Source organism: Onychostruthus taczanowskii, unplaced genomic scaffold (genome assembly GCF_017590055.1).
Source record: "Onychostruthus taczanowskii isolate IOZ18803 unplaced genomic scaffold, ASM1759005v1 scaffold107, whole genome shotgun sequence".
Lineage (NCBI taxonomy): Eukaryota > Metazoa > Chordata > Aves > Passeriformes > Passeridae > Onychostruthus > Onychostruthus taczanowskii.
The window spans coordinates 1,818,039-1,834,433 of record NW_024497297.1 but is presented as its reverse complement, the minus strand read 5'-3'; the positions used below and the strand labels follow the sequence as shown (position 1 = coordinate 1,834,433).

Here is a 16,395-nt window from a genome sequence, read left to right as displayed (position 1 = left end):
GTCAGTAACTGAGCAGAGCGGAGGACATCAGAGTTTTCCTAACTGTGCTTTTGCCTCTATCCAAAAGTGGTTTTGAAAAACATACCAACATTCACAATAAATCCCAAATGCTCCTATGCAATTTTCTATCTCCTCCACTTCTACTAAAATGCAGTGGAGAACAATGTTCAACACTAGGCGTTCCTAGGGAAATCTGCTGTCCTTCAGCTTCAGCCTGTGGTATACAGGGTGCAGGATAAAGGGAAAGAGTGGAGTTTCTCACAGAGGAAAAGCAGAATGATGAGAAGATTCTCTTGACAACTACAATTCAAATGTTTATATACACCTCATAGTCGTAGTTTGGTTTGAACACCTGCATATCAATTCCCACCTTTTTGAGATCTACTACCATGTAATCTTGAATTTTAACTCTCTGTTCCTCAAACCTCTTCTCTCCTTTTCCTTTTTCTCCTTTATTTTCTTGAAGTGTGTGCCTTGTTAAGTCTCAGCCCTGGCTCACTTCCCGTGCCTGGCTTTGCTGTGGCTTGGCTGTTTGGCAGCAGGTGGCTGTTGGACAGGGCTGGTGGCAGAGCTCTCGGAGGGTGGCGATGGCACCACCGTGGGGAACTGACTGCATGGGCCAAGGGGGCAGAGCACGTCAGCACCAGCAGGGCTTCTCAGACTGCAGGGGCACTTCCACACAGCAAAACACAAGAGCACTGCTAGAAATATATGGTGACAGAACAGATTGAAAGGCCTGCGTTTGTATTTTCTGGTGCCCACACTTGGGTTTCTCCCTTTGCTACTCCTCTTTCTTGCCCATTTGTCACTGCTTTTTATCTTTTAAAAAATTAAATGCCCTGGAATGAGCTCAGAGACTTATCCTTGAGTGTAAAGGACTGGCTCTGGGTAGACTGAGCCAAACCAGCAGCTTCCAGACTAACAATGAAGACAGCTCTGTGTTTGCATTTACCCTTGTGAGCTGAGAGACACCTGCTGTCCTTCAGAAAGTGACAGAGCTGACTGGCTGTCACACACTTGCTGGCTGAACGGAAGTCATTATCAGAACTGTAATATTTTCTCTGTGTTCCCACAGCAGTCACAGCACGGCTGTGTGCTGTGTCTCCGTTCATAGGTTTTGGTACTTGGTTCACACTGACATGTGTGCCCACAACGCACCCACAAAGCACCTGCAGGAGAGCCTGAGCTCGTGGTTAGCACCTCTGCTTTGGGCTGTATGAGGTTAGCACAATTAATCTGGTACTGGGCAGTTTCAGCTGTCATTGATGAACATACTTTGGGGGTGTCTGCTTCAGTGTGGACTCAGGATGAGCAAGTACTCATCGTCTGTTCCAGCTTTGGAATTTTTACGTTCTTGCATTTTCATTGGCTTTTTTGAGTGGCTGATGAACTCAATAGAAAACATTTATTCCTACAGATGAGCTCTGGCCTACAAATCACTTCTGTGCACTCGTGAGCCACTAGGACTGTACCACTTTTGTGAGCACAGAATAACCAAAGGACAGGGACCTGAACAGAAATAAACTTGTTTGCTACCATCTGGCATGGTTTTCTACATTCTAACAGTGACAGGAGTGTACAAGAGGTTTTCCTCTCACTTCTTCAAGATGATGCTCAGACAGATTGAATGTCTTTTTCTCTACATAATTTATGCATAAGTAAAATGGAGTTTAAAATAATGACTAGTTCCATTTTCCTCCATGCTTAACCTTGACCATAAAGTACCTGTAACTTTTACATGGAAAGGTTCTAAATCAGCAGTCTGCAAACCGTAAGAATCTGCTAGCAGCATGTGCTATTACATACTGCTGTGCACGTAATAAACTTCTGTCTTTGTTCTGCCACTTCTGACAGGCTCATCGTAGTGATAATCTAATTCACACCTTAGAAGCTGGATGAAACATCATCACAGGAGAGTTAGTGGGTGAAATGAAGAATCAGGATCCTAATTTTTTTCCACTGCTCTTACATGACTCTTAGTTTGTAATATCAGCTGGATATTTTACATCTCTGCTTATCATCTACACTTGAAAAATCTTTACACTTTTCAGAAAAATCTGAAAGTTCTTGATGCTTTCCAGGTGAATACAGTGCTGCACTTTTCTTGCATTCAGTACACTCCTCAGGTACACACGCTTACTTCAAATGTGGAAAGTGACAAAGTAAGATTGTGTCTTAGTGTATAATTCCTAATAAGCTGTCAAGGTGAAAAAGACAGGAAAGCAGGTTAGGGCAGAAGAATGTAACTGTTCTTTCAGATGGGGAGGAGTATGCCCTAATTGTAGAATCATAGAATCGCAGAATGGTTTGAACTGGAAGGGACCTTAAATATCATCCAGTTCCAAGCCCCCTGCCCATCCACTAGATCAGGTTGCTCGAAGTGGCTCCGCAACATTATGAGACTTCTTTTCTCAGGCAGGAACTGGTAGTGTTTGTGTCCCCAGGGATATTGTATCAGCACAAACAAGGGTGAGCCCTGAGTGCTGCTGTGTTGGTGGAGGGAGCTGCTGTTCCTGTGTCAGTCATGGTGCGTGGCCCCTGGCAGGGTGGTGCCACCAATGGTGTTACTGAAAATTCCTGCCAGGGGAATTGGATGCAAGACATGTTGACCCAACAGGAAAGTCACTCTATTTACAGTTTCATCATCTCAGATCTTTTTGCAGGGTTAGGGGAGCTTCTGCAACCCCATGATTCCCACAGAGCCCACTGTGGTGGACATAACCTCTCTGGGGCACTCCCTGGACTCTATTTACTAACTAATCCTAAGTCCATATTGACAAAATGTCAATTTTATTTTTGTACCTCAAAACCATCTAGCTTTGGGCTTGTTATTTAATCTAAGTTTGCTGTACTGTGGAGTGGAAAAAAACTTTTTGCTTTAATCTGTGGTTTTCCAGAACACCTGACCCACTTTTGTTCTAACTGGAATGCTCCTGTACTTAAAATTGCTTCCTAGTTCAGTTGTCTTGGATTCAAAAGATTTTAGCAGTTGTTAAAATTGTCCCTCTTTTTGGCTTTTGTCCCAACCTCTGAATTGTTAGCATTCTTACAAAAATTCTTCTATTGTGTCATTTGAAAAATGGTAGAAAAATATGAATTCAGTAAACATCCTAAAAATGTTGAGATGACCTAATTCTGACATGCTCTGAAAGGTGGGTTTTCCCCCTAGTTAATTCTTGTGAAAATTCTACTGTAAAATATGCATATTTTAGAGGTGGAAAAAGAAGAGGTACTCCATTAAAATGTGATGCATCTTAATTTTCATTTATCATATAGTTTAAAATATTGTGCTTTCTATAGCACATTTTTCAATTCTTTGAGCACACACCAGCTCACATACAGTCACTAATTTGCAATGCCTTGGTTAATATAATCTATTGATATATTTCATTGAAAAAGTAGGGAAATAATGTTGTACAATGTGTACATCAGTGGTGACATACTGTGGTTCTGTTACAGCTCAGTGTTATACACCATAGGAGAATCTGAGTTGTCTTTTGAGGGTGGAAGATCATTGCCTTGCATGAACCAAAAAGCACAGGATGAAGTGGTAGCCCAGAAAAGAACACAGGAGGAGGGCTCGAGAATCCCACTTCAGCTGGTATTTTCCCACATCAGAAAAAAGAAGAAAGGAAGCCTTCAGGAGTGAAACAGTCTGAAAAAAAAGCACTTCTGTAGCATTTCAACAGGTTAAAAAAACTTTGTGAATGGACAGGCCAAGGTTCAGTGTACCAAAGAGAAGTTACGACCAGAGGGCTCCTTCTGCATTCCTGTTTCTCCATGGCCAGTCCTCAAAGGTCTCCCTGTGTGGGACCAATGGTCATGCACAGGGCAGGCTGAGGCTTTCCTTTAGCAGAGGGGCATGCATTGCTACTCAAGTGGCGTTCCATCTGGGACAGCATGTGAGCTGCTCTACCAGTCTAATAGTACTTGAGAACGTGCTAGGATGATAAAAGCAAATCATTATACAGTACTGGAATGGAGGAGACCCAAATCTCCCAGCCATGTGAACAATTAGCTACTTCATCACAGCCTAAGATGGTTTTCACTTCTGTAAGTAAAAATAGCTCCAGTAAGTGCTTTCTCTGGGTGTTTCTCCAAAGAATATGAATGTGTCATTGCTTCCAGTTGACCTAAATTTGTTTCCTAGCAGGACTATGTGCTAGCTTTTTTCTCCGTGTCAGGAGGAGCACTGGCTATGGCTGGCTGTCTGCTCACCGTCCTCTGTCCTTTACCTGCTGTCCAACACTTGCTCTCCTCAAGTTGTCTGTTATTTATAAAACTTGAGAATCCTGTGTTGAGACCTGCAGAACAAAGGGTTTGAAGAACAGTGAGGTTCTTCAAGTTTCCCATACTTGCTTGTCCCTGCAAAGGTGTTTGGGAAAAACCTGTTATCACTCCTGCTCAGAACAGGCCACCCAGGTCCTGCCACATGCATCCTGCACGGACACACTGGGAATCAGCTGGCTGTACTGGAGCATTTCTGCTTCCACTTTTTGAAGGTTTCAGTAGCTCTCCCTTGCAGCTGATTGCACTTCTGCTTCTTGATTTTAAAAGCAGCTATTTGAGCTCAGCTGCTTAGAACTCCCAGCTGGGCTTTTTAAATACAAAAGGAAAAGGTTGAAAGGAGCTACCATTGATCCTGAGCAGAAAAGACAACTCCTAACACAACATACACATATTGTTGAGAAGAAAGAAAACAATTGTGACAGGACTTGTAGGAGAAACTTGAGTAGCACGAGTGCAAACATCAGAGACAAACTAAAATGTGTGGCCTGTTAATGATGTCCTGAATGTATTTCTTTTAAGTTATGATTACTTCTGGCCTCTCTCCTCTTCTGCCTTCATCCCTTGATTCTCCCACATCTATTCAGTGGGAAAGGAAACTGATTCCAAAGTAAAGACCTGAGTAACGAGCTAACAGAGCTGTCAGAAGCACAGAGCCTGCTTTCCTAGCTGTGGGATGTCGTGGTCCATGCCAGTAGGGACAGTCTCCATGTGACTGCAGATGTCTAACTGTGCTTACAAAGGAAGTTGTTTGTCTGGATTTTGGTTTTACAGGCAGAGATGATGGGACTAGTCTTTGGATGTCCTTCAGCTCTGCTCTTCACAGAGTTTGTTTTCTGCAGTCCTGGATCAGTTTCCTGGGTCCAAGTTCCATGGGACATTGGTGCTGACCTGCAGAAGGTTTTGAAGATCACTCCTGCACGTATCTTCAGGTTTCTCATTTTGTTTTCAATGGGGAGACCAGTTCTGCCTATGAATGGGTTTCACAGCAAATCACTTTAATATTATCAATGGGCCAAATATTCAAGCAGAGACCAGGATGAAAAGCTTTTCTCACTGATATTGCTGGCACTGCATGCCCATAGCTGCTGTTGTATGGGAAGAGCTTTTGCTTAATGCAGTGTTCAGGCTATACTAATTTGTACATTACTTACCCTTGTGGAAAGAGTTCTGAATTGCTTGAAAACTGACATGCAAGCCTCAGAAAACTTGCAGGGTAGGCTACTGTAGGCTTCAGCAAGAACTTTAACAGTCCTTGGCTAAAAAAACAGCATTTACTGTAGGTCGTAAAAGTAAACACAGATGTATCAAATCCAATTACTGTGAATATCAAACATCTGAGTGCCAGATGAAGGAAGTTGTACATGAATGCCTGACAAGAAAACTATTGAACATATTAAATTATGCACCTCTCCCAAAATAGCTAGAGTTTTAAAAAGAATATAGTGCAGCAGAACTCAATCAAGAACAAAAGTAAAAGTCTGGTGCACATCAGACTTGGGACAACTTACTCACAAGGACTACTTTGAAAGTGAGAAAATAGCTTTGAACTGCACATCATGCCCTTGCGCAAATACGCATGCATGCAAATTAGAAAGCAACCTCTCAGTAAAAGTAAAGCGATGTGACAGCACCCTCCTCTATAAACCAGGACAAAGGCAGTGGAAATAGAAAAGAGAGCTGGGAGGAAGAGCCAAGCACAGAACCAGCACCCCAGCTGGCAAATGCAAACTGCAGGCCACCGTGCCCTGGCTGCAAGCCTGTTGTGTGCCCTCTATTCTTCTGGGGGGCACAGCTGCAGTCAGGCTTTTCTTCTTGGTGCCTGATGACTCTTACAGTGACAGCTGCAGAGGCAGGAGCAGGAAACCTCAGTGGAAGAGAAATGGTAGGGTTAAAAAAAATCCCCCCAACAGCTGTGAATTATTATTCTCTCTGGGAGGTTCTTTCTGGGAGGACCCTGCACCATGTATTGTTTGTTACTAACATAAAGCATGTTTGATTCCAGCAATGTGTTGTAGCAAACATAATGGTTATCTTCACTTTGTTTCTTTAGTTATGCAGAGTGGTGAGGTTTTTTTTTTTTACTGAAGCCCAAGTGTTTAGATTTACCCCTAACTCAGAAGCTTTGCATTTCAGCTGTGTTGTAGTTTAACTCCAGCCAACTCAAGCCCATACAGCCTCTCTCACTCTCCTCCACCAGGATTATCAGGGAGAGAATCAAAAGGGTAAAAGCTGGAAAACTCCTGGGTTGAAATAAAGACAGTTTAAAAGGGAGACCAGAAGTTGTGCACACAAGTAAAGCAAAACTGTTGCCCCTCTTGTTTGCTGGTCTTAAACACATCAGACTTTCCTTACTGCAAAGATAATATAAAAAGTCTTTTGTATGTTGGTGTTCATCATAAACATCACACGAAATAATGTTAAACTCGTGATACAATGCTGGAAGAAAAATTCAGTGTCAATTATTCCAAATTAATGCCCAAATTTCCTATTAATAGTTTGCCACTTACTTCTTCAAAAGCAAGGTACATTTCAAAATATGCCTTAGCATACAACCAGAGGAGTTGTGCTTGAAAAGTGGGGGATATTCATTGGATGAGATTAATTTCCAAGTGATCAGTCTGTCATTCCATGTGAACAGAATCCCCAAACCTTTAGCTTGAGAAGGGATGTGAGAATTGAGAGCTGTTGAGGTGACAGGATCTGGTTTGTAGGGAAAAGCCTAACACTGACTTATTAACTAAATACACGTGAGATCAGGCTGGCATTCCATAGCAAGCTACCAGGCTTTTTGTCATTATCAAGTTCTAAATGAAAATGTTTGCTCTTCTAGTAATGTTAACTTACCAAAAAAAATGTGCCATTCAAGACTTTTGCTTTTAAAAAATAAGGTGCAGACAATGTAATTCAGTCATTCTTTATCCCTGAGACAAGTCCAGACTTGGAGAAGTATATACTGCCAGCACATACCTGTATTTACAGGACCCACTCAACTACAACATATATTTTACTGTTTTCCCAGTGAAAGCCTGGCTTCACCCAGATACATTCCGCTTAAATGTTCATAGGTAATGAGACAAATGCTTCTGTTGGTGTTAGTGACAAATTGCCCCAAGCTCTGGTGACTGTCATCCCTTCTAATAATAAGTAAATTACTTATTAGTCCAAGAATTAATTAAAAGAAAGAGGTGGTCCTTACAACAAAATTGATTCCAGCTACTCATCTGGCCAAGATCTGTAGTACATGCAGTATTGTGACAAAATCCTAAGTGAGGGAAAAAAGTCTAAAAACTTGGATTTTAGACTTGATATTTTTTTAGTCATGTCAAATTTGTGTAGCATCAACATAAAAGCTGGGATTATGAAAGCAGTAAAGGGAATTCATCCATGTCAGTTCTTTGTATTTTAATGAGATGCTAACTAAACCCTAACTCATGTTGTGTTGCGTATATAGAGTACTCCAAGGATTTTGTAGTGCTTGCTATAAGCACCATGAATAAATTGGAAGGTTGCTCCTTAGCTGCATTTAATGCAAAACTTGAGCCATTTGGTTGAATTCTCTTTTTTAGGGTTGTATGGTTTGGTTTTCTTTGGTGCTACATCAGGTACTGTAGAAATTGCAATTCTGCCTGTAAGACCAGTGGGGAATATATCAGTCACACACCTCTGTTATCACTGCCTTTTGTCTGGGGATGGGAAGGCTCATCCTGGCATTTGAAAGAGAAATGGCCGTGCTCCAGCACCCAGCCTGGGAACTGTACAGCACTGCAACTCCCCTGTTCAGCTTCCCACACCCAGGGAGTCAGCTAACAGTTTTGTAGTTTGACCAAAGACACTCCTTGAATGTTTCAGAAGCAGTAAAAACCTATAATTTGTAAATTGATGACCTTTTTTTTAGATACAAGTATCTAATAAATCATTTTCATAAATTAATCTTGCCCACTAGCTAAAGAAGCAAGCCATTTCAGGCAACCTGTTGTGACTACTTTTAGCACAGAAAACACACAGATGCCTCCTTTTGGATCCAAGTTTTCTAACAGCCTGATTTGGAAAAAAGATTTTGTGTATTCACACAGTCCTAGTATTTTGGCTGGCAGAAAATGCAGTCATCAAGCTGTGAATAGTTCCCACATTTTCATGCTTCATTTCCAGGGAAAGAATCATGTGTGAGTGACTTGAGGGGAAGGAACTGCTGAGGCATATAAATGCCTCTGTACTCTACAACGCTGCTGCTTAGCAGTGATCCCGTGTCTCGGTGCAGTTCTGCTGGGAGTGCTTTCTGCAGAAAGCAAGTCTAAACACGACATGCACAGAGCTGTGCAGGCAGCAGCAGAGCTTCCTGTGAGGAGTGAAGGTTGCACGTGAGCAGAGGGAAAGCTGCCGGTAGGTAAGGCTTTATAAAGGGAAGGCCTAGTAACATGGCTCTGGCCTGTTATGCAGGCTAAGTAGAAGAAAACTATGGGAGAGTGACTCAGCTGGAGCAGGGGTAGAGAGACAAGAGAGATGTGCTGCAGAGACTGCTGCACGTCCACATTGTGGTGTACGGTGATTGGCTAACTTGTGCTTGTTGTGCCTTAAAATTATGTAAACTGATAAACTGTAAAATTATGTAAACTGATAAGCTAGCTGCTTAAAAAGACCAGGTTTTTGGCACCTCTGCACCTGCCTGGGGTCCGTGTGTCACTCATTATCACAACAGAGGTATGGTGTGTGTGTGTGCTCCCCTAATATCATTAAAATACTGATTTGGCTTCCCACCTGAGGCCTTTGCAAGCACTGTACAGGACTGTCTGTACCTGAAGTGTGTGATCACACACAGCTGGAGAGGTGCTGCTCTTTAATGGGAACAGCTTTGGTTAGCTGTGAACTTACTCTGTAACAATGCACTGATGTGTCATTATCAGCTATCATAATGGGATGTCTTATCCCCTGCACTGTCTGTATGTCTCATGTGTTTCGGGGATGAGTTGTAATCCAGAGGGACACACTGTGCTGGGGTTTAAAGTGTGGAATTGGTGTAGGATCTTTTCAGTTAAACTATTTATGCAGCAGAATGGTCAAACTCATTTATAAATTGTACACCTTTAAATAACTAGTTTTAGCAAAAAATAAATTATTGAAGTGACATATACGCAACACATTTCATTTGAGCTCATTTTAGAGGTTAAGGTAGTTCACAGAATAGTAAGAGTTGAGTCTTGGCAGGTGCTGAGAAAACCATCAGCTATATTTGGGGAGCCTGAGGAATAAACTCCTAGTCCAAGAGGCTGGAGTACTAGTCTGGTTTGGGAGCAAAATTCCTTCTTTTCGAAGTGACATTTGAATGTGGGTTCCCCTTTCCCAGGAGAATGCGTCTCACCCCAAGAGGTACTCTTTTCCAGGTCTCTTTCAGCACTGTTGATTGGGTTCAACCAATAGAGACAATTGGAATAGTCAAAAGGCCAAAGAGCAAAAGATATTTTTTGGCAAGAGGTCTCCAAGGATAACATAGGTTTAGAAATCTGAGGCACAGGAAAGCAGTTTAAACTTGAGTTTGTGTGTTTTTGATGAACAACAGAATTCCTGGTCCCCAAACGTTGAAGAGGAACTCCAGGAAAGGCTTCATGGCAGTGAATGCCTGTCAGAGGGAAGGGCCCAGGTTACAGGATGGGTCCGCAGGGCTCCCCACCACCCTCCTGCTGCCTGCACAGGCTGCAGATCTTCCAAAGCCTCCAGATGGACCCATGCTGTGGAGAGCCTGGCCCACAATCCGGGTGGGACTTCTTCTAAGGACCTGCTCACCACATCTAGGCAGTGCTTCGTCCTGCTCCTTGCCATCTGATATTCAGAAATGCTTTGCATTGGGATTTTGCTGCCATTTGAGCTGTTTTACATGAAAGCCTGTGATTACAGAATGATAGTGTTTTGACACAGTGATAAAAGCCAGGAAATTCACCATCAGTGGTGGTGTTTCTCTTGTCTTCACTGTATGACTGTTCTTGTGTAGGCAGCAATTGAGTAGAAATGACAATAAGCAGTTAACTCAGAGCCTTCTGCTTGGGTACACATTATATCATTCCTTCAAGGAAAAATATCCATTAGGAGTAAATATTTGTATCTGAGTGATATGTATTTAAAAAATTGCACAGCTTGAAGAATCTGTTGTAAATATCAGCATCAATACAGGTGAGACTAGGATTTTTTATTTCCCTTGCAGGTTTTGCCATAAAAGAAGTATCCTGAATTCCTTGTCTCTTCCCTAGTTTGATGCTTTCCCTGCTCAGAAAATGGAAGTTTAGATAATGTTCTTTACATAATTACTATCAATTGGTTAAATAGGCCATTTTGGCATTGAATTTTTCCCCAAAAAAAGCCTTTGAGTTTTTGTTTATGGTTCATTACTGTTTGCAATTAACCGAGTGGGAAAAGAAATGGAAAATGCTGATTTATGTTTCATGAATGACAGCTCCCTATTTCTGGTTGCTCCATATTCGTGGTTTAAAGCCTGGTTTATTAATAAATAAGTAGAATTTCTCTGCGTCTTTGATCACTGATACAATCACACAGAATACTGATTGTTTTAAAGGAGTTTCCAGTTAATCTCTAGCACATGTGCTGTATCACAAGTCAAAATATATCACCTTAAAAGAACTATGCTCAGTGAATAAATACAAAAGAGGCTTGCTCTCCTGTTTGGAGTGAATGTACTGTTGGTGAAAGTGATAGGTTTAACACTTATTTGGGCTGATCAGCTGTCAGGACAGACTATGAAACGTCACTCCTAAAATAGCTGCTGACAAAATTCAAACAAAATTATTTTTAAAAATTATCCATCTTAATAACTAGACCCAAAACCGAATAACCTCGTTTTCTGAAGTCCTAGACTCTTCAGAAATTTTGTGGATTTTGGTACCTCTTAAAGACAAGTTATTTCATTAAAACAACCGGGTTTGACCTACTACCTAATTAAGGAAAAAAAGTTCCCCTCAAAGACAACAAAACCGAAACAACAAAACTGAAAGCAATCAACTCCAACTTTCAACACCAAACAGCGCCAGCTCCTTTTAGGTTTTTGGTGGTTTCTGAAGATCTGCTTAATGTGAAAACTGCTCATGTAGGCCTTGGTTTCCCAGCCTGTAAACATTTTGTCCCAGCTCATGCATAGCAGGGGAACTTAAGAGAAAACTGTGTTTGGGAAAAGGGTCACCAGTTCCTTTAGCCACGTCACGTTTTTCTATTCCGGGTGTGCTGCGGGAAGCCTTGGATTGAGAGGCAAAGCCTTTCCCAGGCCTGTAGCACAAGCTCACTGGAGCCGGGCCCGAGGGGCGGCAGCGCTGCCGGGAGCAGCGGGGCGGATCGGGGCCCGGCAGGGCTGGGCTGAGCAGCGGGGCGGATCGGGGCCCGGGCAGGGCCGGGCTGAGCAGCGGGCAGCTCCTGCAGGGAGGAACGGGGCGGATCGGGGCCCGGGCAGGGCCGGGCTGAGCAGCGGGCAGCTCCTGCAGGGAGGAGCGGGGCGGATCGGGGCCCGGCAGGGCCGGGCTGAGCCGCGGGCAGCTCCTGCAGGGAGGAGCGGGGCGGATCGGGGCCCGGGCAGGGCCGGGCTGAGCCGCGGGCAGCTCCTGCAGGCCGCCGGGAGGAGCGACAGCACCGCCCGGGGCGGGGCCAGCGCCTGCGCCGAGCGCTCCCTCCCCAGCCTCATCTACCGCCGGCAGGGTCGTGCGGAGGTGCAGGCCTGGTCGCCAATGGGCAGTAACTCAGTGAGGAATAATTCCCATAACTCAGCCCACCTGTTCAGAGTTTATTTGCAGCTGGTTCCGTTAAATCTGTTAGATATATTCGAGGTTCACAAACACCTGAGTTGCAGCTTGTCTCGATGCGTGTTCTGGGGATGTATCTATCCCTTTGTTGAATACTAATAAATATTTGCTGAACATTTGTTGATGTACTGTTAGTCTTACTTTTGGGATTCATTGATTATGCAGCACTTCTGCTTGGAAAAGAAAATGCATTTGTGTGAAGCACAGGCCCTTGTGAGGAGAGGCGCTTGCTGCTGGGTGAAACCCAAGAGCGCTGCTGCTCCAGGGGCTGGGTACCGGGTCAGAGCCCTGGAATAGCACGGAGGAGCACTCAGGTTCAGTAGAGCTGTTTCAGGTATGTTTGCCTTGTTTCCTCTCAAGTAAGACCATTTATTTACTAGTGTCTTTCTCCAGATATCTTCAGGCTAAAGATTTTTATGTGTGGCTTTCAAAACCTTTTTGGTTTTGAAGTATAGAGTGCTTCTGAAACAGGTTTTTGTAAATTGTGTTTTCTTTATTTCTTATTTAGTAGTGATTAGACTTTCTAGTTGTTTTAGTCTAGCAAAATTTTGAGTTGCTTGCCAAGGAGTTTGTGTAGCTGCACACGTGGACCAGGCTTGCAGGGAGCAGGAGTGCTCTGGAACGGAACTAAATGCATTGCTTGGTTTTCACTTCAGGCAAAATTCTGGTGGTGAGTAGACATTACTTCAGACTAAATATTAGCAGCCTGGTCTGAGTGTACTCTGGGAGGTCAGCTTGTTCTGTTCCCAAGGAATATAGCAGGAGATAAAGGCAGGGGAACAAAGCAGTATGAACAGAGGCATAAACTTAACTGCATGGTTGTCTTTTGTGAAAGTAAACAGTAACTTGTTCAGGAAAAAATTTTGTGGTAAAAGTATTTTCTTTAATATTGTCCTAATCCTTAGAATTCTTTTCAGTTGTTAAATTAGCTACCTATTATCTAAGACTGAGGATTTGGAGGAGAACAGAACAAGTCCTTGTCTTGCTCTGTTTCTGTCTCTGCTCAAAATCCTTTGTGGTCCCTCTTCTCTAGATTCTCCAGACCTTGTCTTTATTACATTTCCTGTCAGGTTAAACCACAGCTGCTATGGTAATGCAGCTGAAAGACAGAGAAGAGAGCCTTCATTAACAGTGTTCAAATTTAACTGATTCATTTCAATTAAAACAATAGTGAAGGTGGAAAGACTTGGATTTCTACTTTTGCTTCATTTTCCAGCTTAAATGGCTACTGCTTGGCAATCAGGGAAATCTCTGGCAATGTGCTGAAACAGTTAAAAGCAGATTGTATGCATTTTGTTCAGCCCAACAGTCTGGAGGTTTAGAAAATGAAGAAGCATGAATGAACTGTGAAATGTATTAGAAAATGAAGGTTTTGATGAGAAGCTACATAAAAAATCCACCCAAACTTCCATTTTAAAATACATTACATTATTTATTCCTGCAGAGAAGTCTTACTTTTTGAATTTCAGATGGTTGTGTGGAACACATCTTTTAAAGATATTTTAATGACAGTTGACATCTGAACCCTCCCCTCCAAGTGTGATGGGGAAAATATTCTATTGATTTTTCCTTGCTGCAAATGTAATAACCCTTGAATATTCTAGGCCAAATGCCTTTCCAGAGTGATACAAGGTTTTGGCTCCTAGATGGCTAGTCTGAGCTGAGGAAAGCTTTTCTGCAGATGGCATTGCAGAGTGGTCACCAAGCAAACTCATTCCTTGGTTCCTTGGAGGGTGACATGTGCTCCTTATTGTCCAGAGATGAATAGAACGTAATTTTTCTAGCCAAGGTGCATATGACACAGAAACTTCAGGTAGAGGGACTACTGCCTATGTGTGTTTGCATGAGTCTGAAAAGCATTTGTTCTAGGAAGTGTATGAAATAAGTTATATGAGAAAATGAATTGAAATTCTGGTAAATTATATGCGAATCAAAAATGGTTCGTTGAAGCACTGAGAGAGACTGATAAAGTTCAACAGACTATCATGAGTGAAAGTCACAAAACGTAAGTTGTCAAGTCTAATAGCTTTCACAAGCCTACTGCCATTTAAGTATAATAGAAAATGAAAATGATTCCGCTTTCACGAACATACAGCAGAGCTCCTCTGAGTGTACTGTGGTCCATATGTGTTGTCAGAAGTCCTTAAAAAATATAAACTATAACGAAAAAGAAATTAACGAAAATAAATTAACTCCGAGACAAGTGATGCAAATGGAAGCATTATTCACCCCTGACCAGGGTTACTAAACTTTTAATCTCAATTAATGATTTTTTTCATTTTCATGCTTCTAATTCTCTCCCCTGTCCCATGGAGGGGGAGCAATGGAGCAGTTTCATGGGGCTGAGCCGCTTGCTGCAGTTAAGTCACGACAGCAGTTTCATGCCAGCTTCATCAATTCCAAACTTAACATTTTTACTTTTGTATTGTGGAGCATCTTTCAGAGCACATTTAGGTTGCGAGAAAGTAGTGCCTATAATTTTCTATTGTAGCTTTTAGTTGAGCTGGGAAATGCACTGCATGCATCAATACATATGCTCATTACAATACTGGCCAGGATGGGAGCACAAAACCCATGCTTGTGATCTTCACCTGGCAGAAATGCTTTCCTCTGCAACACCAGTTTCTTGATCACTGTGTGTACCCTGCTGTTCCTGGGGGCTGTGATGAATGTGTGTGCACAGGGCTGGCTTGCTGCTGCTGGATGTCAGTTGATGATCTTGCCATGGGAGCTGCTGGTTTCTGTTCCTACAGAACAGAAAAGACCTGTGATGTAGCAGTGTAGTATCAGAAAAGTTGTGAAGGAAAACACAATTTTCAGTGAAGGAAGAGGGGAAGGAAAATGCCCAAATCCCATCAATGTTCAGTGCAGAGTTGGGGAGATTGATTTCAATGACCTGACAGCTGTCTTTAAAATCTGTCCTCTATTTGCTTTAATGGTTTGGTAAGTATGGTTTTTTTATGAAATGGCTTCATCTGAATGAAAGTACCAAAACCTCTTCTATATATAATGTACCAGATTGCTTAGTGACTGCAGATACAGAAGTCTCACAGGGGAAAGGTAAGTGCAGGGGTAGTGCAGGTAGCAGCTCTGGCTGGAGATAGAGCACATATGTGCTCTTTGTGCCTGCTCTGAGGATACATGAAAGACTTTTAATCTCTAGAGCTCTTACTTATGTTTTTTCTTAGCAATTCCCTCAAAGGATGCAACTTTCTTTATTTAATGTACATCTTATACGAACTTGATTAGAAGGAAAAACAAAGCTTATTCTGCTGTAGCAGTGGATGGAAACATTCAAAAATCCCAATTCATCTGTTGCCAGAAGTAACAAACAATCTGATTTCTCATTTCAGTGCCGCCAAATAACTCAGCATTCAGATTAACCATAGACCTCAGGAAAATCAGTAATTCAATTATGCATGAAATAAAGCATGGTTTCTGTTCAAACAAGCCTGCTCATTTCTAGTATATTCTGATTCAGCAAATCTTCAATATGCAATTACCCTGCCTAGGAAGGCTGCTCACAGCAATGCATTGATGGCAAAAGTGCAGTACCTGTGTCCTCAGACCAATTTTCGTGTTTGGTTTTTCCTTTATGACGCAGATAACAAAGAACTGCAAAAGGATCATGTAGGTAATAAAGAACTGAAGCATCTAAAAGTAAAAAAGCAACTAAGTCCAATATGCGCGATTGACAGCTGAGATCTGCAGAGAGAAACCGCAAGTTCTTGTCCCATCAGTTTGAAGCTGGAGCTATGGAATTTTACCCACAAAAACCCAAGTGCAGATCAGCTTGATGGCATAAAGGGTCAGAAGAGAGATCACTCAAACTGTGGCTCCAGTGCTTCATTGTAGCTGCTGGAACCATGTAACTAGTACTTAGTAGATGAAAGCTTTTAATTATACTGATGTCATCACACCTGCTGGCAATTATAGCATCTTGTCTCATTTTGGGTTTTGTGCCTTTCTTGTAGCAAACTGAAGTCCATTCTCATTTAGTGAAGGTTTTAGCAACAGTTCTGTACAGTGTGAAGATCACTTCAGGAGTAATGAAGTTTTTTGCATGAATAAGTGATTGTCAGGATTGATGTTTGAGCTGCTTGAGGACAAAAGTGACTTCTCTGATGTTGCTTGTGAGGTGACTAGGCAAATTGGGAACAAAACCTATATCTAATATCTACATATCTGGATCAGTCTTTCTTTTCTCATTTTGTCTCTCATTTATTTTTCCTTCAGCAAAATCCAAACCAAACCTTTTCAACCCAATCCTATTAAGAAATCTAATTAGTGCTACAGCTTGCAGGGCACTATT

The 16,395-nt window shown here is 42.3% G+C and overlaps 1 protein-coding gene across 5 annotated transcripts in view; it reads left to right on the top strand.

The window, feature by feature from the left end:
* The window catches only part of KCNIP1 (potassium voltage-gated channel interacting protein 1), a 294,849-nt gene that overhangs the window by 225,341 nt on the left and 53,113 nt on the right, over window positions 1-16,395 (top strand). The window contains exon 3 of one of the 5 annotated variants that reach the window (XM_041417905.1): window positions 2,546-2,561. The exons of the other annotated variants lie outside the window; for them this stretch is intronic. Coding sequence (XP_041273839.1) covers window positions 2,546-2,561 — 16 coding nt within the window. The remainder of the gene's footprint in view (window positions 1-2,545; window positions 2,562-16,395) is intronic. 5 annotated transcript variants of the gene reach the window in all.